This window comes from Colius striatus, chromosome 4 (genome assembly GCF_028858725.1).
Source record: "Colius striatus isolate bColStr4 chromosome 4, bColStr4.1.hap1, whole genome shotgun sequence".
In the NCBI taxonomy this organism is placed as follows: Eukaryota; Metazoa; Chordata; class Aves; order Coliiformes; family Coliidae; genus Colius; species Colius striatus.
Window position 1 is genome coordinate 62,085,047 of NC_084762.1, and position 23,066 is coordinate 62,108,112.

At 37.0% G+C, this 23,066-nt stretch overlaps 1 protein-coding gene across 1 annotated transcript in view; it reads left to right on the forward strand.

Moving 5' to 3' along the window:
- PREX2 (phosphatidylinositol-3,4,5-trisphosphate dependent Rac exchange factor 2) overlaps positions 1 to 23,066 on the forward strand; it is a 183,318-nt gene that overhangs the window by 134,788 nt on the left and 25,464 nt on the right. The window contains exons 34-38 of the mRNA XM_061994821.1: positions 1,283 to 1,385; positions 3,463 to 3,606; positions 8,132 to 8,246; positions 19,634 to 19,700; positions 21,736 to 21,926. Coding sequence (XP_061850805.1) covers positions 1,283 to 1,385; positions 3,463 to 3,606; positions 8,132 to 8,246; positions 19,634 to 19,700; positions 21,736 to 21,926 — 620 coding nt within the window. The remainder of the gene's footprint in view (positions 1 to 1,282; positions 1,386 to 3,462; positions 3,607 to 8,131; positions 8,247 to 19,633; positions 19,701 to 21,735; positions 21,927 to 23,066) is intronic.

The window sequence follows — 23,066 nt, forward strand, 5'->3', positions numbered from 1 at the left end:
TTAGATTTAGTCTCATCTAACTGTTCTTAACCAACAGAAAAGCACTTACAGGCAGAGTTTTCAATTCTTTCTCAGCACTATTTTGCTTGCAAATGATCCGTGTTATTTTAAACAAGGGTATTTGAAGGAAATTATACTTTTTATGCCAGAGTTCAGTAAAGAATGAGCAGTTGTACAAAGATTTCCCATGTCATTGAAAGATTTTCAGACTTTTCTTCTGATAAAGCTCCTCTGTCCATAGAGACGTGATAAACTGAACAAGGAGACAGAGTATTTCTAGCAGCTTTGCTTTTTCATAAATACACAGGGGAATGCTATTTCACTGTATAGCTCAGGGAATTTTCTTCCTTTTCTGTAATTCAGTAAGCTATAGTTAATGCTCATTTTCTAGGCAGCTAGTTTATTATTCTTTCTTTTCCTACTGTTTGAGTTCTTAGAGGAGAAAAAAGATATGCATTAGATTTCCAGTTGTCTTTTTTTAACTTACAGGTGCTAGGAGGGCAGGGTTGTACAAAGAATAGAATTACTTTACGTGATTCTTGATTGATCTGCATATTTAACTCAAGATAGCCATAGCTGTAGATGGTTATTTTCCTTTTGAAAGAGTCAGTAAAGCATCCTGAGAAATTAGTAATTTACTTCCTGAAGCTCTTTTGGTAAAGTAATCTGGATCTCTTCGCTCAGGAGTATGCAGAGTGAACCACAGGGGCAGATCAGAATACCGGCATGTCAGCATACTTGATTAGCATCTAGAGTTTTGCAGGTGAAGGTGCAAATCATCCTGAGCTGGACTCATTCTAGTCTACTGGTTCAGTTATTGGTGCTTAGAGTGAACACAGTGAAGTCTCATCTCTTGTTTATAAATGAAATTCTGAAGTTAAAACGTTTTTTAAAGAAAATTACTAAAAAAGAGAATTTGCGTTTTCATATTTTCTGTTAATTTGCAAACTAGACCTGGTGTCAAGACAAGCTGTTGAAGTGTGTTATCTTACCTAAAGAATAGTTAGAGTAGTGTTTGACTGAAATCCATGAAAGCTAATGAGAGCTATAAATTGTCTTAATTTACTATGTGAAATGCTAACATTTATTCCAATGATCTTGAACTAGTATTAAAAGAGAAAGTGCCAATAGAAACAAAGATATTTACATTACCTAGGAGTTAGGATATACTTTACATCAGTGAAATGTTCAGAGTTTGATTTTGTCCTGCTCTCATATTGCTTCTGGTAGGCAAAACATCTGTCTGAAATCATGATTTCACTTTTACTTTCACCCTTTTTAGGCTGATGAACAAGCCATGCTAGAAGATACATTGGTTGCACTGTTTGACTTGGAAAAAGTTACTTTTTACTTCAGGCAATCAGAGCCAGAACCACTAGTTGCAAGTGAGTAATTACAAGTAATATCTGGGTTTAACTGTTCAGAAACATTTCTGTATTTGTAACATTTTTCTCTCCTAGGACATTACCTTCCACGGGGAATTTTATAACTTGAAGTTATGGAGAATTAGTAGTTATAGCTCTCTTAATATTCCTAGGTTTCCTGAAATAAAGTGAACATCAGTGACAATCCAGAATCGTTATCTGGTAATGTCAGTAACCTTGGGGGCAAAAATGTTTGCTTAACCAAATTGTCCATTGGGAGTGTGTGACTGCATCAGGAAAGTCCCTGGAAGATCTAGCTCTTATTGCAGAGTCATGTATAAAATAAGCTTGAAGGTCTTAACAGAGAAATGCAACTGAGATGAGATGGAGAAACTTAAAAAACATTTCATTTTATCATCTGAAGGACAAAAATAGATTTTGGAAGAGTTTCTTGGAAGGAGATGGCCAACGCTGTTAGAATAGCTTTAAGTTGTTCAAGAAATTTCCTCTGCTGATACAGACAATGAGAATCCTGAACCTTTCCTCCCAATACTTGCTCAACTCGCAGGAAGGGACTGTCTATGCAGTCTGATGTTTATACTCTTTTCAGCCATTCCTTTATTAATATGTTTTCAGCCAGTAGAGATTTTCCTGCAGTGAACTTTGTTTAGTGAGCAAAAAGCCCTCATTTTTTCCTAAGTCTCATAGCTCCCCTGGGAATGAAGAAAGCATGTCTGCTTCACATCAGGCTTTTCTAAAGCAATTCCCTTGCCGAATTGAGACCACACATGAGAGAACTTATGCAATAACCAAAACCAGAAGACACAAAACTCCTCCACAAAGCTGCCTGAGCACTGAGGAATTCAGTAGCTCAGGGCTGATAGTCAGGTAGGGTTTTAGCCTATATGAGAGCGTATTTATTTCTATATAATTCGATAAAAGATCCTTTTCAGAGTGTAAATGTTAAACAGAAGCCCTGCCAAGCCAAGTAACAAAATGGAACCAGAATTACAGGAGGACCTCCTGATGGACTGTTAACCCTATGCCTGTGTCATGAACTGTTCATACTGCTGTAACTTCCAACTGAGATGTCTGTGCTAAAAAAGAGAGAAATGGAAAGTCTATGTAGTCTAGAATTATAGTAAACTCTGTATTGCCTTTTGGTTTAATTGTTGCCACCACAGTCATCCTGGTTACAGAAGACACGGAACTCACAAGCTTGTTTTTGCCATTTATGATTCTGCATAATGAATAAAAGAAAAAAAAGTATTTTTCTTATTATCAGAGAAAGTGAAAAATATTTCTTTAGAATTGTTTCCATTTAGGTACAAAATAATTTATGCATACAGTGTAAAAACCCCATAATATTATTAATAAAACTCACTTTTTCAATTGTTATTTTAAACTTTGAAAGGCATGTATGGAAAAATAATTAAACAGGAAATACATACAAAGCTTAAATTGAATTAAACTGACTTCCTCTAAGAGATTTAGCTAAATGGAAAATTTTCATCAACTTTTGATAATGATCATTAAATGTTAATCATCTGGCATAATATATACAGTGTGTGTTGGGGAACCACTGCAAAAAGGTACTGCTAGTTGCTCTGAACTGTACACCAATTGAGGTATTTTGGCACATAGCTTGTCAAAGTGTTGTGAAATCTGCCTTAAGTTTTACATTTTCTACCATGATAAACTTTTTGTAATTGATTCAATGAATAATGATTTAATGAATATGCTGGTAGCTACAGTATATTCACTTGTGTTCTATTCTCACACAAATCTGAGGAGAATCTGCCTCTATATATCACATGGACCTTATACATCCTTGCCAACTACATTATGTGCTTAGTATTTTTGCTGTCATCAACAGTCTGGCAAAGACAACCACCACTGCCCTTCTGTGTATCTACTCCCTGGTAATGGATAGGCCAAAAGCGACCACAGCAACGCTGAGTATAAGTAATATAGTGCACGTATTAGCTTTGTGTCTACAGTGATTTTTATCTAATCATGTGAACTTTGGGTGAAACATTTTCAAGAAAAGGCCATATTATTGCTGTTAATGGAATAGTAACACTGACTATATTCTTAGATGTACCAATCACATACCAAGCAGAAGGAAGTCGGCAAACTCTGAAGGTTTACTTCTACCTTGATGGTTACCATTTTGAACAGCTTCCACAAAGGCTGAAGAATGGAGGGGGGTTTAAAATTCACCCAGTACTTTTTTCACAAGGTAACTTGAGTTTTAATCCCTTGCTGCCCTTCCTCCCCACTTCAGTTCTTTCACATAATATTTCACTCTTTTTAAAACCCTACCTATTAACTCTGATTTAATTCCTTTGTAACTATAAGGTCACAATGCTTACATTTTATAAGTGTGTAGTTTAATGTGGACATTTACTGAGAGCTTTTAATTCAAATGCAATTTAGGAAATGCTGAGATTTGTGATTAAAAAAAAAATAGAGGCATGGTTATACATTTCTAAGTTTATACCTGTTATGTGATTCCGACATCAAAGAGTGAATGTTTTCATCAATATTTTTTTGTCCTTTGTAGACATTAGCAGACAACAGTCAGGCCATAACTATTGCTTTTAAAAGTGTTTTGCATCCTTTCCTGTTACTTCAGATTTAAGGACTGAATCGTGGTCCTCTGACAATTCTGTCTCTTTAAAATGTTATGAGGACTTAAATAATGCTTTCAAGCTTTTGTAGTTATGACACTGCAAATGTTACCACAGTGATGAATGGTGGTGCTGATGCTCAGACTGTTCATAAATTGCAGGCAGGCTGCATTAGCTGCAGTGTCATTACAGTCATCAGGAGCATGGAGTTTGATTTGCTGAAATGGTGAATGTGAGGTGCTGATTGCCTTGAGCCGCCTTTGATTCCAGAAGGAACTGAAAGTGCTCTGTACCTTGTGAAAGGCTTCCAGGGTCTATGTGGAATAGGCAGAAGTCAGGCATACAAATGAAGGTTTTGAGGAAAGTTTGGTCTGTGGTAGATAAGGAGGATGTAAAAGAAAATAGCAGTCAGTAAGACAGATGAAAAAATAGTTGAACTTAATGTAAATGTAAAACACAGATTTTTTTTTTTTTTTCAAAGTAAGATTCTTGAAGTCTGATCTTTACACAAATTAATAAGACAGACTTCAGTGGATTTCTTTTAAACAGGTTGATTCCAGTCATAGAGGAAAATGAGAACACTGAGCAAGAGACACATTTCAGCAGAGCAGACAAGAAGGCACATGAGAGAGAACAGAAAATGCCATAGTTCAGATGAAATCCTAGAAATCTTTTTTTTTTCTTTTTTTAGATTCAGGAGGGAATTTGATGTGCTGCAGAATTTATTTTAAAGAATCTCTTCTCTTTCTGTTTACAGAAGCCTAAAATATTTCTGTATTGAGATAAACATCTTTGTAGTCAGCTAAAGAAAAAAGACTTAATTATTTTCAGTAATGAAGATTTCTTTTTTTCTTTATCATACCAAATTTCTTTAATTTTCAAGGATCCCTCTCCAAAACAGTCTGTTAGACTGAAAGAGTAAGAAGTTCTGGATAAGAAGTAAATCCTAGTGTTTAAAACATTATTTTGGGTTTTTCTGTTCATTGATGAGTGACTTGGAATTCTATTTTTTACTTTGTTCCTATGAGATTTGGCTGAGCTGACATCAAACTAACTCAGTGGATCCCTGCTTAACAGAGCTAAGCTGTTTCCTCCTTAAAGTACAATGGTCTATGATGTTTGCGAATATTTTTGGATTCAGGACCCTCCTGGACATGTTCCTGTGCGACCTGATCTAGGTGAACCTGCTTCTGCAGGGGAGTTGGACTAGATGATCTCTAAAGGTCCCTTCCAATCCTTACCATTCTGTGATTCTGTGAATGCTTTATCAAAGGCATAAGTCAGTGCACATCAATCTGTTTATCTCTGTATTACTCTATTTTGTGCTGCCTAGCTCCATGCGTACAATTACAAGTGTATATACACGCAGGATTGGGACTGTAGACATTTTTAAATGTTTTTAAACGTTCAGCCAGACTATATTATATATCCCTCCACTTGTAAAAACAGTTTTGTGCAACCATATACTTAAGTGTATGCATTCAAAAGGATCCTGGTTTGGGGGCCTGGTGTCTGGGAATGTTGAAATATTGCGCTAGGCATTCGAATTTCTTTATTTCTGATGTTAGAATAATAATAAGCTTAATTAAAAGAGACTTCATTTAAAAGAGAAAGTCGGTTTATTTGAAATTGCTACTTAGTTTCTTAATTATGTGGAGTTTTTTGATATTTTAGTTTTTCATAAAATCCTAGAGTAATTTGTTTTGGAAGGGACTTCAAGAGGTCTATTGTCCAACCTCCTGCTCATAGCAGCATCAGCTGTGAAATCATGCCAGGTTGCTCAAGTGTTTGTCGGGTAGATTCCTGAAAACACCCAAGGACAGAAACTGCACAACCTCTACTTGACTACCCTAATGTCAAAAAAGTGTTTTCCTTTTATCATGTTGAAGCATCTGCTGTTTCAGTTTATGCCCACTGCCACTTGTCCTGCCAGCATGCACCATTGTAAAGAGCTTGACTCTGTCTTCTCATTGACCTCTGCTAATGGCACCTGCCTAGTAGGTTCTAGTAGGCCCCCTTCAAAGCCATGACTTGTAGAGGCTGAATAAAAGGTCCCTCAGCCTCTTCTCACACAGTGTGTGCTCCAACCCATGACCTTCTGTGGTCCTCTACTCAACTCTTTACAGTTGATCAACAGCTCTTGGGTACTGTGGGGCCAAAAACTAGACATAGCATTTAAGACGCTCTCTAATGAATGCTGATTAAAGTGAAGACAAGCACTTCTTCCAGCAACAGTGTTAATACAGTTAATCCAGGCACAGGACTTAATATTTGTCCTTTTGCAGTTTCACAAGGTTCCTGCTGGCCCATTCCTCCAGTCTGTCCAGCTCTCTCTCTCTAGGTGGCCCTACACTTGAGAAGCCCCACTGCTTCTCATGATTTGGTATTAGCTGCAAACTTGACTTACTTCTTGCAGGTCAGTGATAAAGAAGTTGAACAATATAGATCCCTGTGGCATTCTGCTTGTAATGAGCCCCTAGGTAGACCAGGCCCCATTAGCTACTACCCCTTGAGCCTGCCCATCGTTCCAGGGTGTTTTCCCATTCATTTGTCTGTGCATTAAGACCATATCCTAACTTGAATTCAGGAATACCATAGAAGATGTGTTTGCAAGGAAAGCATCCTTACAAAAGAGCTTTCTAATATATTAGGCAGAAAAACATTAAGCCCTTCAAAAAGGGGAGAGTCAAAGCACGCACTGTGGGATTCCCTGCCAGCACCCGTGAGCATGGCCCCTGCAGCGCCTGTAGGGGCAGAACTGTGTGCTGCAGCCAGTCTTGGCAGATGACTGAGTTTCTCGGTTGGGTAGTCTAATTGGATAAACCCAACTGAATGCCAGGAAAATAAGCAGTAGGGATTATCGACTTTGTTTGCATTAACATGCTGTTATAAATGGAGTCCAGCAGATATTTTTGTAGGGTTTTTCTGGTGTGACTTCTTAACCAAGGAAGTTAAGAAGCAAGTCTGACCATTGCCATTTAATATTTTTTGTGCCTAAGTAGAATTGCAAACTCTGAAAGCACAGACGGGGAGTGCAATTTGCATGTTCTTTCACAATCAATGAATTATTTATTAACTGGTCATATTAAGTAGTACAAGAATTAATATTCTGTATGCAGCTGAATCTGTAAGATGGCTGCATGTTTCCATCAGAACTCTGCTTATTACTTGCATTGTCTGATAGGGTGGTGAATTCTTAGAGTGTGTATGGATCATTAAAATAGCAATATTGTAAAATCTTTAATGCTTCTTCCCAAAACCACTATTTCACCAAGAGCCTATGTTTTGTGTTTTAATTAGGTTAACCTCTTAATGTGAAAGTCTTGATTTTTTTCAGTCCAAATTTTCTTGAGAACTATTTAAACACTTGATCTGACTTGGCTAAAGACAAGAGTAGACTTCTCTGAGTGTCTAGATTAAAGGGGCTAGGGGAGTGTTCTTTTTTTTTCTTTCTTTTTTTGAAAAGTATTGCTAAGAAGAGCATCCTCCTTTTAATTTCTGTACAATGATTGTATAAGGACATGTCATCCTTCCTTTAGTGGAAGTCTTTGTTTAGTTCCTGAGTTTTTGCAGAAATATTCACCTTTGCTTTGGTGAAATGAATATAACAGAAGTAGACATAGTCAACTACATGCTTATAGGGCATATTCAGAGATCCAGACAAGTTTGCTTTACTTGATCCAGAAGGCGACACTCACATTATCAGTGGGCATAACTAGGGGTTCTTCCACATTTCCCAGAATCAGACTTTGAAAAAAGTTGTTAGGTCTCCCTCTGTGAAAGCAGCTGGTACATTAATCCTTTCTTTCTTCATTCTACTGTTTTCTTCCAGGATATATCAGAACTAAAACCCACATTTACATTCACAGGGCAGGACAACTTTAATTAGAACAATGGAACTCAAACGAGCACTCTCTTTGATATTTTCCACAGGGCAAGAAATGTAATTTTTCTTGTAAATTAAATCTTAGAGGTTTGTGTGCATTTGTTGACATATGAAACCCAACTCAGCAATCCACAGCAGGGTCACAGCCTCAAGGTTAAAAAGTAATTCACTAGCGTGTGAACAAAGCAATAAAGAATGTGAATACTTAATACTGATTTTTCTCTTCATTCTCCTTTCTCTTTTCACAGCATTAGAGAGCATGGAAGGATATTATTATAGAGACAATGTCTCAGTAGAAGAATTTCAAGCTCAGATTAATGCAGCCTCACTAGAAAAAGTCAAGCAGTATAACCAGAAACTACGGTGGGTAATAAACCAACGTTCATGAGATTAGTTTACTAAATTCTACTTTTCAACTCAGTTTCTGACACACCCTCAAACTGAAGTGCATTGTGTGGTGATTGTTTTTTGGTGCATATTCAAGTAAGATTCAAAATACATGATTTTGAGTATTTTAATTTTTGCACTGTTATGTTACTTTTAAAAACAAATGTTTTCTCATGGAAGCTATAACTCTAACTGCCTCCAGGATGTTGTATTAATGCATATAGAAAAAAGAAATGTCTACTTGATGACAAATGGAATATCAGAATTGCTAAACATTATGATCTGATTTTGCAGACCATATTGACCTAATTTCAACAGAACAGGATTTAAAAAATAGTGATGTTTTCCTCAAAGCTGGGTGTCTTCCTCCCCACCCCCCCACCATACAAATGGGAATAGAAACTTATTTGGATACTTGCTTCAGCTTTGGGTATGGGTTACATAATGCATTCTTGCCCATATATATAAAGATTATGCAGCTTTGTGTTTCAGTGAATATTTCAAGAAGTTGCACATAAAGACAGAATAGCTGGTATACAAAATAATCCATTAGTTATGAGGTAAAATAATGAAGATGATGTACATACACCACTGTTTCATCCCACTGTATCTATGAAAAACACCTGTTTGAATATAGCACTTGAGTTGAAGAAAAAGAATGCAAAGGACTGTAGTAAAATCACATTCATTCACTTTTAAAATTCTCGAATCAGATGGAAACTATAATTTCACAGGAACTATTAAGTAGCTTTTAAAAAGAGCAGAAAACAGGTGTTAAAAAAAGAGGTTAAGGATAGTGGATAACTGTCTTTAACAGGTAAAGACGATGAATATTTTTCCTGTTCCTTCACCTGTTGTCCCACAAATGTCTTTGGAAGTTTTTCTTCATGGATCTTGCATAATAATTTCTCTAATATGTTATCTAAGTAGTGGACTTTCCAGACTTTAAGCAATACTACAGCAAAAGTGATTTTTAAAGCCAGGTATATTCAGTGAGTACTGTATATTTCATTTTTCCTATGAGAAGGCCCAGTTTAGCCCCCATGAAAATCCTTAAAAGAAATATTTTCTGACTTCAGTGTTCCCTGACCTTGTGTGAGGACCTCTATGCATGCTGTGGCTGTAATGAGGTACATTCCTCTTAGTGTTGTGACTCACAGCTCTGATCAGTTGCTAATCTCCAAGGCCTAGTTTTGCAAGAAATTATTATGAAAAAGTTAGCATTCAACAAAAATTACCATGGGTAGCTCTGTTCAGTCACAGGAATAGGAAAATTTTGGGGTTTTTTGCAGCCATCTGGTGTGAACATTCAGTAATTGATTTTTTTTGTTTGCTTTCTGATGAACTCTTCCTGCTTCTTAAATGAGGCCCAAACAGCTTCAGGAATTTACTGGCATAATGTGAAGCAGAAAAACAGAAAAGCAGATGCTTTGTTCTTGTTCTACCATTTGCTAGCCTGTGTAGGTGTTTGGCCAGGAGAATCTAATAAAGTAACTACAGCAGCTAAAGATATTAACATTTGGATAATTGCTCCAGAGGAGAACAAAAAAGTGAAATTGAATATTCCCTGGAAACATACTGAAGTGCATTAATACTCTCTTAAACTCTTCATGTGAAAGAAATCCTCTGCAGAACCATCTAATCAGTAATAAAATGAGTAATTCAAGACACAATCCATAAACCATCCTTTCTCCATAGAAAAGGCATGCATTGCTTGCTTGCTTGTGAAATGACCATCTGATGACCATCTTATAATCTCTTCATGACTACAGCAGCAGAAAGCAAACAGGAGCAACAGCAAAGGAAACAAAGGAGAAGAGGATGGGGACTAGTGTCACTGGCTGGCAGTGATACTGCAGCTGAGCCATCTGTTGAGAACTCTTGATGCAAATTCAGTTGCTCTTATTCCTAACACACTTAGATAATAATGCTCTCATAATGGAAAACAGATGAGACCACTTTGTTTTGTATGTACTCACTTGCAAGCAGATATGATGGCCTATCTTGGGATGTACTCAAGCAGGACAGTAAACTCTTGGTACAGTATCTTTCTTCAGCTCCTTCTTAATTTCTTGAGGTAAAGTCTTGTTAAAGTTTGAGTACATAGAACATTTTTGAGCAACATGGTGTCTTTGAGGTGACAAATCTGCTGCTGATGTATGGCTTAAAAGAATTAATTTACACATTTATTTATTTGCATAAGTCAAAATATATATTAGTAAATCCTCGATGGATTTTTGGGAAGGATAATTGTTGTCCGTTACATAAAGTCAAGGAACCGAATTCTTGCTTTTACTGCAAAATTAATTCATAACTGTGGAACTGTGACTGGCTTTTCCACACTATCAGAAATGATACAATAAATCCAGGTACAAAATTGTCCTCCTTAACACTGATTAGAGCATTATAAGAGCTTCTGGTTCTCATCGTTCTTGCTTGGGGGCTTTTGAAAATACTGCCTCAGCTATGAAGTAATGATAAGATTATCATTTTTATGAGAACGCATGAAAGACGGTTGAAAGTCAGTTATTGAATTTCATGCTTATGTGGAATGGAAAGACTTCCTTCGTCTTCTGTAATACACTTAACGCTAGCTATTTGCACCTAATTAATAATACAAGGTAACTTTTATTCTAAAGCAAGATAAAGTTGAATTTTTCTACAGTTCCTGAGGTATCATGGCCTACCTCCCAGCAATATGTAGTGACTCGTTCAATGAAATATATTATTTAAAATAACCCCAACAATGAATACCTAGTTTATGAACTTTTGTAAACTACTAGGACATCTTCAGAATCTAATCTCCCGTTATCCTTAATTGTACTGGATTTCTTTTTTTACAGTCAGCCAGATAGCACTCATTTCACCAATTCTGTTTCTCTGACACTGAAAAGAAAGTTATACTCAAATTCTATTTGCAAGTTGAGCTGGTACTAGTAGTTGCTAGCAATGCAAATTTAACCTCATCAAATTGTTTGTTAACGAGAAACATTGAAGGACAACCAAGTGAAAGTAATTAGGTCAGCAAAGATTTTAAAGATTGTTATTACTAGTTGTTTGATAGCTCAGCAGTTGTCTTCTAATTTAGAAAAGGAACAGAAAGAACCTGTGTAACTAACCTGTACAGAGACTGATGTTAATTGAGCCCATCTGTATTCTCCTGCCTACTCCCTTTTCCCCATCTTCCTCCTTTGCTACTCCTTGCCATTTCAATAGGCTGATTCATCCTGAATCAGTCCTTTTGCTTTGACAGATACTGGAAATGGTTTCGCTTCAATGATGCAGGACACAGTGGTGTTTGAATCCATAACTACTACAAACAGTGATAGAAATGTTGAACACTCAGAAATGTACTATGTTTGGGGTTGGTTGGTTTTATTTTTTTTGGTGAATTCTCTTTCTGGGAAAAAAATAGGTCCCTCCTGTGACATTCTATTAAAATATAATCTTCTGCAAGTGCTCCTGGTTAGTGTCTTAATCAGAAAGTCCAGTTACATCTGCTCTTTAAGAGTTTTTTTCCAGATGTGTGTCTGCACATGGGGGATGTATCTCAATGGCAGAGAGGATGTTCAGAGCAAAGGGTTGTCAGCGGGGTGCAGGACTGTGGCTGTACAGAATACTTACAGCTTCTGAGTCTCTGCAGTATCCTTTGCTGCACATTGTTCACTGCAGGAGCAAACTATAGTGGCAAAATACAGGTGCGTAAAACTGTCTAGGCAGATATTTTTTAGTTGGTGAGAAATAGTGAAATAACTGGCTTTTAGATTCATGAGCATTTTTAATGCCTCTTCAGCACCTATGCTTGCATTTAGACATGTAAACACCTTTAAAATTTGATTCCCAGTGCCGTGGTTGCTTGGATTGTGAATGTTCAGAGGGAAATAAGCAAATTAATAGATGAAGGTGAGGTTAGGGGAGCTCTACTTTCCCATAGCTTTTCTTTTATCCGCAGTATGGCACTTTCTTGTAACACCCCTGATTCTATGATGACCCAGTTCCTCACTCCAAAGATAGGATTACACTGTGGGAAAGGCAGCTGAGGATTGCTATCCATCCCTGCCACTAGTGTGGGTGCTAGTTACCACTGTGTAGTGATTAAGTGTCCTGTGCAGCAATAGACAAAGGAGATCTGGAAAAAATGTTCCTTCCTTCCTGCCTACCACTCTCTGTGATTTGGAACTATTCTTTGAAGTCAGCTGTGTCCAGGGTTATTGGCAGCTACTTTTGTAGCCTGTTGTACAGCTGTAATAGAAGGAAAATTAAAGCAAGTAGTAAAAGCAAAAGGCCATTTTTTTTTTCTGGGATTTTTCCCTATGTTGCTGCTTTCTTGGATATTGTTTTAGGAGGTAAATGCAAGTCTGTTATGTTAAGGAAGCAATTATAATCAGTGAATCTAATGACAAATGATTTAGCTAACTACCCTAATTACATTGAACATCTGATTACACTGAATGTAATATTTGTCATTTTAAAGTATTTCATGTACAATTTAACTTTAAACAGTTTCTTTGTCTGAAGCCTGTGTTTATTTTATGGCATAAGAAGCCCACCACAGAAAGATGGTAAATTTATTTTAATTCTTTCAGGGATGTTAGAATCCATGAAGTTGTCATGTTGAATTTTCTTGTTTCATTTAATTTTTTAAAAGCCAAAAAAAGAAGAAACCATTTATACTCCTGAAATTTATGCAAGCATGGAACAAAATCTGTCTGAGGAATATAACATCTTTTTATTTATATACACATGTGTACATGCACAACAGTCTCTCAAGCTGCAAGCTTCTTGGCAGGCTGATATTTTCCATATCCTGTATAATTTAGTCAATGCAAAAAATAGATGTGATGGCACTCATGGCTTCAGGCTAAAGTAAAATTCTCTAATAGTTGCTTTGGTATAAATGCGATACAGTGACATAAAGGACATATCCAGTTAGAAGTGGTTAATTACTGTGGAAGAGCTTGCCTGTCTCTGGAACAAACTGATGATTTTTCAAGAAAACACCTGTGCTGTCACAAAGACCAGGTCATATATCAATTCCTGTAATAAATGCATTAAAATCCACCATAAAACTGAAAGATTCCTTCCTCCACTGTTTCCAGTGGAAAGCTTTTCCAATCCAAATTGCCCATGTGGTTAAGAAGCTTATGCTATTTGTCCTTGTGCCGCTGCTCTGTGATTTTAGTCCTAACTCTCCCTTCCCTCATGTCTATCGACTTTGGTGAGTGACATGCTAATGAGCAACATTAACAGTTTTTGTTGTTGCCATCAAATTTTAAAGAGTAACATGAGGAGAGTTACAGGTTTCAGAGAGTGATTCTCTGAATATATTTTCTTTTTGCTGCAGTAGGGTATTTACAAAGCAGGTGAAAACCTGTTTTTTTTTTTTCCATTTTCAGTAGTATGCATTTAATTACAGACTCTCAGAATGGTAAGGGCTGGAAGGGACCTCTAGATATCATCTAGTCCATCCACCCTGCTAGAGCAGATTCACAATGCTCAGGTTGCACAGGAACGTGTCCAGACTTTGTGTTTGAAGAAGTAACAGAAATACTGGACTGCAATGCCACGTACACAATTTATAATATAGTTCATATGACTATAAAAACTGGAAATCTGATGTCTTTTAGATTTTTAAGTTGTGGTTCCAAATGAACCAGATACTCAGGCTGAATTCTCTCAAAATGCAAAATCTTTATGAAGGAGAGACTGAAAATTAAGTATTCACTTTGAAGGACATAACAAGGAAATAATAGCTCCATTTGTCTCCTGATGAACTTAATGAGAAGCATTTTAGGTAGACAAGAAATTAAGATTCATTACATCTAAGCGAAGTAAGACCAGAGAGAGAATGGAGAGGTCCTGGACAAAGTAAATTAGATTTGTCTAGCTGGTCTAGAGAGATATTGCCAGCTGGCTTGAATTTAGCGTTGGGTTGGTTTTTTTTTTTTTCTCTTCCAGTGTTATGCTCTTTCTGAGAGTGTAAATTCATTGTTTCTTTATACTTTTCACAAATGTGATCGGTATTTAGTATAAGTAGTGTTCTGAAATTGAAAATTAGGGATCTTGACAGATCATATATAGCGAGTGTTTGCTTACTGAGGAGCACATCTAGTTCATTCTGCTTTCTTTATCCTTTTCAAATGCAGAGAACAGTTATCCACAGTGAACAGAGGCGAAGCCTTTTCTTTCGCTCCTGATAGGAGTCCAGCCCAAGCTTGCGTCTTGTGTTGCTCATGGCTGTATAGAAATCCTTACCACCCAATGTCTATTTGTCATGTTGTCTTTTTAAGAGTGTATTCCATGTCTGGAATATCAGGAGCCAAAAAGGAGACATACACTGTCTAAAAGGCAAATGTGGAAGCAATTAGTGCTAATTGGTTCAGTGTGGATTTGTCTATTTGGATAATGATGGGAGAATTGGGAAGGCAGCTGTAGCTGGTCTGTGGCCCAAGAATTTGCCATTCAGATTACAAATAGGATAGTTTCAAGTGATCTTGAAAGTAGGTAGAAATGCTAAACTATAGATTCCTGGGAAAACAGGGTTTAAAACAAGGAGCCTGCTGGAATAGTTGGGCTGTTCCTTTGCAAGCATCTTCCTCAGTTTGTACCTCAGCTATTTGTACTTGTCCTAACACCAATTTTTCAACATGCTCTCTTCACACACTGGAAGAAGTTTAAGTTGGTGGGAAACCAGTAGTTTACCCAGATGCTGCAGGCTTGCAAGAAACATCCCCTTAGTTTGTGTCCATTTTCTTAAGAACTGGATTTTCCAGACTTGAAAGGATGTGTCCCAGCTATGCCTTCAATGTACTCCACTAAAGCAGACGGTTGCCAAGAAGACCCTTAAGTTTCTTTTCTTTAGATTTTCCTGATACCCCTCCTCACTTTTAGATGTTTCTGTGCATAACTTAACCTAATTATTCTCCTCTTTTCTCTGTGTATTTTTCTTGTCTTACCCTAGTCACATCTTCCTCCCCATAGACTGAACTGTTTCACACAGTTCTGTTTGCATACTCTTACAGTAGAGACTGACGAAAGGCTGGTTTGTCACTTTGTGCCTGGAATAACCCCGGAATCACCAAATCATTTAGAGTGGAAAAGATCCTTAAGATAATGAAGTCCAACCACTAGCCTGACATTGCCAAGCCTGCCACTAAACTATGTTCCTAAGTGCCATATCTACACATCTTTTAAATAACTCCACCACCAACCTGGGCAGCCTGTTCCAATGGTTAACAACCCTTACAGTGAAGAAATGTTTCCTAATATCCAATCAAAATCTTTCCTGGTGCAACTGGATTCCATTTCCTCTCGTCTTACCACTTGTTACTTGGTAGAAGAGACTGACCCCCACCTCACTGCAACCTCCATTCCAGTAGCTGCAGAGAGTGATAAGATCTCCTCTCAGCCTTTTTTCTCTAGGCTAAACAACCCAAGGTCCCTCAGCCACTCCTCAGACTTGTTCTCGAAAACCTTCATCAGTTTTGTCGCCTGTCTCTGGACACACTTCAGCACCTCCATGTCTTTCTTGTAGTGAGAGGCCCAAAGCTGAACACAAAATTTGAGGTGCAGCCTCACCAGTGCTGAGTACAAGTGAAGGGCTTACTCAGTTGTTTACGTGTGAAATATGGATTACTCATGGTAAATTCAGAGCCACATGGTCTTAAAATTTTCTATTCTGCACTTCACAAAAATAGTTGTGAAAGATTGGAATATTACTGTGTATGTCCTTTGAGAATGTAAAATCATAATACTATCATTAAGGTTTTCTCTTGTTATAATTAAACCTTTCTTTGCTAATGTCACTGTATGTAGTATTTATCACTGACATAGATGTTAGGACACATTAGTTAAAATCATGAGGTCCTAGTATGTGCTGCGAAGGTAATTATACTTGATAATTCATCATTTATTGAGACTTAGCATTTGGTGGAAAGAACATATAAAACACTTAGCTTTGTTTGATGTGACAGCAAATAGTTTTCTGCTATAGATACTTTGTAGTACAGAAGCTATTGAATTTATTACAGCTATAAAAATGTGTTTCCAAATGTATGTGTAAACATATGTGTACTATACAGATGCTCACCTAGTTAATGACCAGATGACAGAAGAGAGTTCATATTCTATTAAATACAAACGTATGTGTGCATATAAATGAAGATACACAGAGGTACTGTTTATTTGTGTGATAAATACATGCTTTGTGGTTTGAGCTGAATAAAAGAATTAGGGACACTAATTCTAAAACTTCCTGACTTCTCACCTCTGTACTGATATATCCTTTGCCACATTGTTGACCATTGTTATCTACATAACCTTGAGTATCTTGTGACCAAGGGACTGAAAATCAAGTAGAATTAAAATATATTTCTATTCTTCTGTTGAAAACAGCATGAATTTATTTATATGTATGCTATGCTGATGAAAAAAAATAGAAAATTTCAAAAATATATATTAAAAATATAAAAATATGAAAAAATATAAAATTAAAATAGACTACATATTGTCTGCTGTAACATCAAATTAAAACCTTTCTAGAGCAGACCCCCGACTTGCCTTTATTTAGTGCCATAACCCAATTACCTGCCCTCATCTCCCCTCCCTGACTCCAATCACTTCTTCACTGTCCCTGTGTTTTAAAGAAAAGGTGATGAACATCTAAGATAATCTTATGGGCTTCCTGGAACAACAAACTGAGAGCAAGATTAGAAACTTGGCTTTGCTTAAGTATTCACATGTACAAAGTTACTCAGGAATGCAGTTCTCTGCAGGTCTGGAGCTTCCTTGAGGTTCAGTTTTCAGTGTTTCAGTTTTCAAGGATTTTGCATATCTGTGTAAATTTTGGAGGGTACCCTGTAAAATGCTTCCCTGAGAAAACATCAATACTTCTGCATCTCCATTGTACTCAAGTTCTGGGAGGACAACCGGGGAAAGAATTCATCCTGTGATAGACTTTTCTTTTTGAAATCTTAACGTGTTTGTTACCTCATTCCAGTGTAAGTTTCCCCTGAGATCCTTGCCCCATTATTTGACATTTATACATTGGGAATATCTTACAAATTTGGAACACAGCAATAATACCCTCTATTTTTAATGTCCATTGGACTTTCTACCTTTTTTTTAACTAAGGAATTTCTACTGTAGCCTAGAGAAACTGGGAGGCTTTTAGAAGCAAAACTAGCATCACTGTTGCAGACAAAAAACTATGATTTCATTCTTGTTCATTTCAAATGGATTAGCAAATATTGTCAAAATTGGGCACCATGCCAAGATTGCCATTAACTTTTCCTATAAAATATGATTAAGGACCATAACAAGCATTTAGTAATTAAGTGAAGTGCTTTGGAAATTTATATGCTGTCCACAGTTTGTCGTGTTCTGTAAAAGACTGAAGACAGTTTTTTATGAAAAGCAATAAAAATAAAGCACTTCAGAAACATCTGGGAGTGTTATCTGGTTGTAGGGGAAAACAGTTTTATTTGTAAACAGGACATTCTGATATTTAAAATCAGTGTTGTGTATAGCTGATTTTTGTTTGTTGTTTAGACTAATGAATAATTGACTGAATTAATGGAGTAATTCCTGTAATTGTATATCCTATTCTAATGTCCGTGTTGCTTCATTTTTTTAACCGCGAGCTGATTATTTTCCACGTACTCCACTAATATGTGTACTGTTCTATATTTGGGTTCTGATTTCATTTAATGGAACTGAATTTGCTGAAATAACAGTCCAAAGAGAATGAGAGTGCTGAACAGACTCTAAACGAAGCAGATTTTCCTGTAGTGTATCAAGAAAAACCAGTATAGGCTTTCAGTCTGATAATGTTCAGTGGATGGCAGGGTGATGCTTCATTTTGTTGCTTTGCTAACAAAGAAAAAGCTTGGTCTCTTGCTGCTGAGGTAGCTTTTATGTCCTGTGGCCACTCAAAGTGATTTATGAGTAATTTTCTCTGCAAACCTTTTTTCCTTCTAATAGTCTCCAGCTTCTTTTGACACAGAGTACATTCTGGATCACGTGGCAAGCTTAATGGAATAACAGAAGTACATTAGCTTTGCTGTGCTATTTGAAAAGATTAATACAAACCTTAAATTTGGGAGAAGATGCATTTCCAAACTGCAAAACTATGAGAAGCAAAACTTACTAGAATTGAAGGTGTCTGGATTTTTTATCAGCTGAGTTATTACAGTTATTCAGTGCTCTGCAAAGGTGGAGAAACTGATATTATCACAGAGATATGTGAGGTGTTTCATCCACCTATGAGATATTTAATGATAGATCATCTGTGGTAATTAATTTGCTTATAATGTAGAGAGAAAAAAAAGTAATTCCTGTAGGGTTCCTGTGTTGAAGGAGACTGAAGAAGAGCTCTGTGCCTCCTGTCTGCTCCTTGCTAAAGCTCTTCCTTTCTGGTGTTGAATAAGAGAAGTTTTCCTGGTTCAGTGAAGAAGGATAGTATGGAAGCCCTCTGTACAAAATGTCAGCCTCCTCTATGCCACTTTTGTTTTTTCAAACAGCAGGTTGCATTTGCCTGTTTTATAGAAACTTTTTTGGCACTATTCATTGTTAAGTTATGTTTATAGAGGGAACTGGGAGAATGTAGATTGTTGAGCTTTAGTGCACATTACATAAACTGGATACGCTAAGTATGCTTTCTCTATCACATTTCTATTCTGCAGGTATATGACAGTTTTCTTTGGCTTTTCCTTTCATGCACTAATTCATTCTCAAAGAAGTTTGCAGAAGCTGTAAAGAAAAGTTATTTGCACATGTGTGCGTGAGTGCACACATTGCAAATGCCCTTTTGCTTGTAAGATGTATATCTGCCTCTTGTAGGATTTTGTGGGGTTTTTTTTCCTTTGATATTGTGAGCTTGTGTATGTTTCCTCTGTCAGTACTCTGTTTTGTATTTAGAATTCTGGTTTTACATTGTTACAGTTACATACAGCTAATATAAAAAAGCTTGTAGTTCATGAGGCTCAGGCACTGTTTATATACCAAGTTTTCCTGAAGTCACTACTAAAATTCAGACAGTTGCCACAAACGTTTTCATGGATAGCTTTGGTGAAAACCACTTTTAAGATCCATAATATTTTTTTTTGCAAACTAGACATTAAAATTTTGCACTGTACTATCAAAAGGTAGAGGGAAAATCTTTGTCTCCAGAACAAAACCTGTTCCTGTTATTGTGAAAGAACGATAGTGCCTGTTTACCCATGTATTATTCCTTTATCTTCTCTTAGCATGAAATTAAAAAAAAATAATTCCAACCTCAGGATGGTGGTGAAGTTACTTACATACATTTTGATCAGGAGTTTAAACAATTAACAGTTTCTCCCTTATTCCGTTTGTTCTTTCAGGGCATTCTACCTGGACAAGTCAAACTTGCCTCCAAATTCAACATCTAAAGCGGCTTATATAGATAAGGTAAATAAAAATGTGAAGTGCCTAATTAACCTTTGCATGTAACACACTGTGTTATTGTAATCCTTTCCTGAGGCTTTCTTAATTCCATTGAAAAAATTGAATTATTTAAAGCCTGGAGGGTGTGGAGGTGAGACAGGAAAAGGAGGAGCTCTCCATAAGTATTTTGTTCCACCTGTGTTTTAGGGGTGTGTGGTGCCATGTAATTCTTTATCAAATGGTGTGGCTGGAGGGCATCAATGTATTTGAGAAAACAAACCATATCTTTCCTTTTTCACTGTGCTTTTAGAGCAACATGGTTACTACAAGAGTGTGTGAGGGGTAGAATGGTTGCACAGATGGGAGAGAGCAGGTGCAGCAGAAATTCTTTGTTCTGAAAACTGTTCCAAATTCAATACCCCTTCAGCATCCCGCTCAGGAAGCTTTCCTCTGAATCTCTCATTTAGGCTTTCTTCAAATGCCTTCATCTGAGACATCCCAGGGGCTATGAAAATTCATTTAACCCTTTCTCCTATTGTTGGATAGTTAATGCCCATATTGCAGATTAATACAGGGGAATAAAGAAGTTCCTAGGGTCTTGTCTAAACTGACTTTGAAAGTAATTGGTTACTGTGGCTCATCATCTGAGCCCTATGACAGACTAAAAATTTATATCAGTATCATACAGCATGAGTGTTAACAGACTGATAGTTTGCATTTCTTGGATCTATGCTGGACTGCATAGGAAGGAGTGAGGACATGTGTGTATATGTGCTTATGCCTCTCGTTACCTGGGGAGTAGGCAGCTTCACTTTATAAGTAGTCACAGGTACAGCAAGAGATATTTAGCTACAAGTGGAGCACATGGTACCCCTAGACCTGTTCCATATCTATTTCAGTGAAAAGTTCAAAGACAAGCTGAAAGCATCTTATAATCCAGATCTGACCAAGGGGAGTTATGTTAAGCTAATGCATTTGTATTGCAGTTGGAGCAAGTTAAGTCTGAGGGCATGGTCTGATTGGGGCTGTGCCTTTTGCTCTGTTTTCCATACCTCTGTATTAGTAAATGGCACCAGCTAAAATCAGTTTAAATGGATGCAAGTGAAACCAACAGGACTTAAACGAAGTTTAATCTGTTTGAGCCCAGATTTAAGTATGCTGGCTGTTGTAATTGATTTACTTGACCTCTATGCTTTCCAATGAAGTAACCTTCATAAAGGAACAAGTGAGGCTGCTATTTCTCTAATTAGTTAAAACTCTCTTTAGGGCATGAATCTCTTTCAAAAGATTGATTCTTTGAGTACCAGCGGCATTTGTTGGAATCTTCATTTCTGTAATTAAGAGAACAGAGAATTTGGAATTATGAGGTCTGCAAAGCAGTCTTGTTCATATCTCCTTTACACAAACCACCATGAGATGATGTTTTTCTTTGTTAAACCACACTTGAAGGCTCAATATCTGAGAGCAGCCTTCCCCTTGAAGCTGCCTTCTTTACTGGATGGATCATTTCCATGTGATAACGCTGAGGTTATTTTAAGTCCCACTGCAAAGTTAACTGTCCTTCTTTTGTAGTATGTTTTTGTCACTTGTGTTAATTTTTATTTTTCCATGATGTTGGTGAGGATTAGGAACTAGACATTTGCATAAGTAAAGGACAATGTGTTGTCTTAATTATAAGCTGATATTTACAGTGAGTCAATTAACCAGTCTTGGCATCCGCCTTGTATATGCACGCGGTTGTAGGTTGCCTCTTCATCACTTCCCTTCTTTGCCAGTGTCTTTAATGGAAATGGCATTGATGGGTCTATTCAGTCTACCGAACTGAAAAACGCTTAAGTAGGCAGGACTTAAGTGAAACAGTCATGGCAGGAATTTAGAACTGTGACAGGTTGTCATAGGTCACGTAACAAAAGACTGTGCTCTGTACTTATGTTGTGGAATTTGGCTTTGGCTTTCTCAGCCAGCCCTGCCATCACTTCCGTACCTATGATGGCCTGCCCTAAAGAGTATTTTGTGTGCTCTTATTAGGAAATATTTTAACCTCCTTCTTCTTTTGCAGCTGATGAGGCCTCTCAATTGCCTGGATGAACTTTACCGACTGATAGGATCCTTCATCCGATCCAAGCGCACCGCTGCCTGCGCGTACACTGCATGCAGTGCTTCTGGAGTTGGGTTGCTTTCCGTGTCATCAGAACTCTGTAGCAGGCTTGGAGCTTGTCATATCATTATGTGCAACAGTGGAGTTCACCGGTATGACAATTTCTTTTCCTCTCTTTGTCTGAGTCAATCATTCAGTTATTGCAGGTTGGAGAGTGCTGCTTTTTATTAGGCTTTACTCTAAATATCTGACATCATAGACTAAATATCTAACACACTTGAGAGATTTGTGGTGAAATCTTAGAATTGTATTTGCAGTGATTGACAGAAACAAGCAGTATGATTTTGTTTTGTGCACTTGTAATGGATTGTTCCTTATTCAGTTTAGAAAAAGGCAGAAACTTTAACAGAGAAATCAGAAAAGGGAAGGTTTCCCACGTGAATAATGTATACTATATGAAAGTCACAATACAGGCAAAAAGTGCTGAAATTTGGATTAGCTTCATAAGTTAGGGGAAATCGTAGTAGAGCTTGTTTCAAGGAAAAAAACAAAGCAGAAGAGAGCTGCATTTTTGCAGATGTGCCTGAGGATAATTAAAATTTCAGCCTGTAGAACAGTTGGTTTATATGTTTATATGAATACCATATAAGAAAAATGAACTGAACCACAATCAACCAATCTTTGTCATCAACACTAAGAGATTTGAATAGACATATATGTATATATGACAACAGCATCATTATAGAGCTCTGTTGTACTTACTGACATTTGTCAAAGGCAGCAGTGTGCTTATGTTCAAGCTGGGCAGAGTAATTTTTTTTTTACACATTATATGAAATAAGCAAAGATTCCGTCTGGAGAGTGGCAAAGCCCCCTAGAACAACAACCTCCAAAACCCAACTGTGACATGAATCTGGTGCTAAATATGTACTTTTTAAAATAAGAATTCAAAACTGTAGATTACAGGTAAGAATATGTTAAAAATATTCTCCTTGGTTTCTGATCTATGAAAGTCCTTATTTTATCACCCTTAGTTACCAGTACATTGTGTTAGAATGAGCATTACTTTCTCCTCATTTTAAGTAATATCCTTTCTTTAAAAGAGCTTTAAGGGGGGGGGGGGGGGGGGGGAAAGGCACTATAGCTGCAATGCAGATGATCAGGCACAAAAACCAGGAAAAGCTCTGTATATAGGCAATACAATTAAGTTGTATAAAAACAATATTTGCCCTTTCTTTTAATAGAGTTTGCAACAGACTATTTATATTACTTTCAATGACTGATACAAGTAT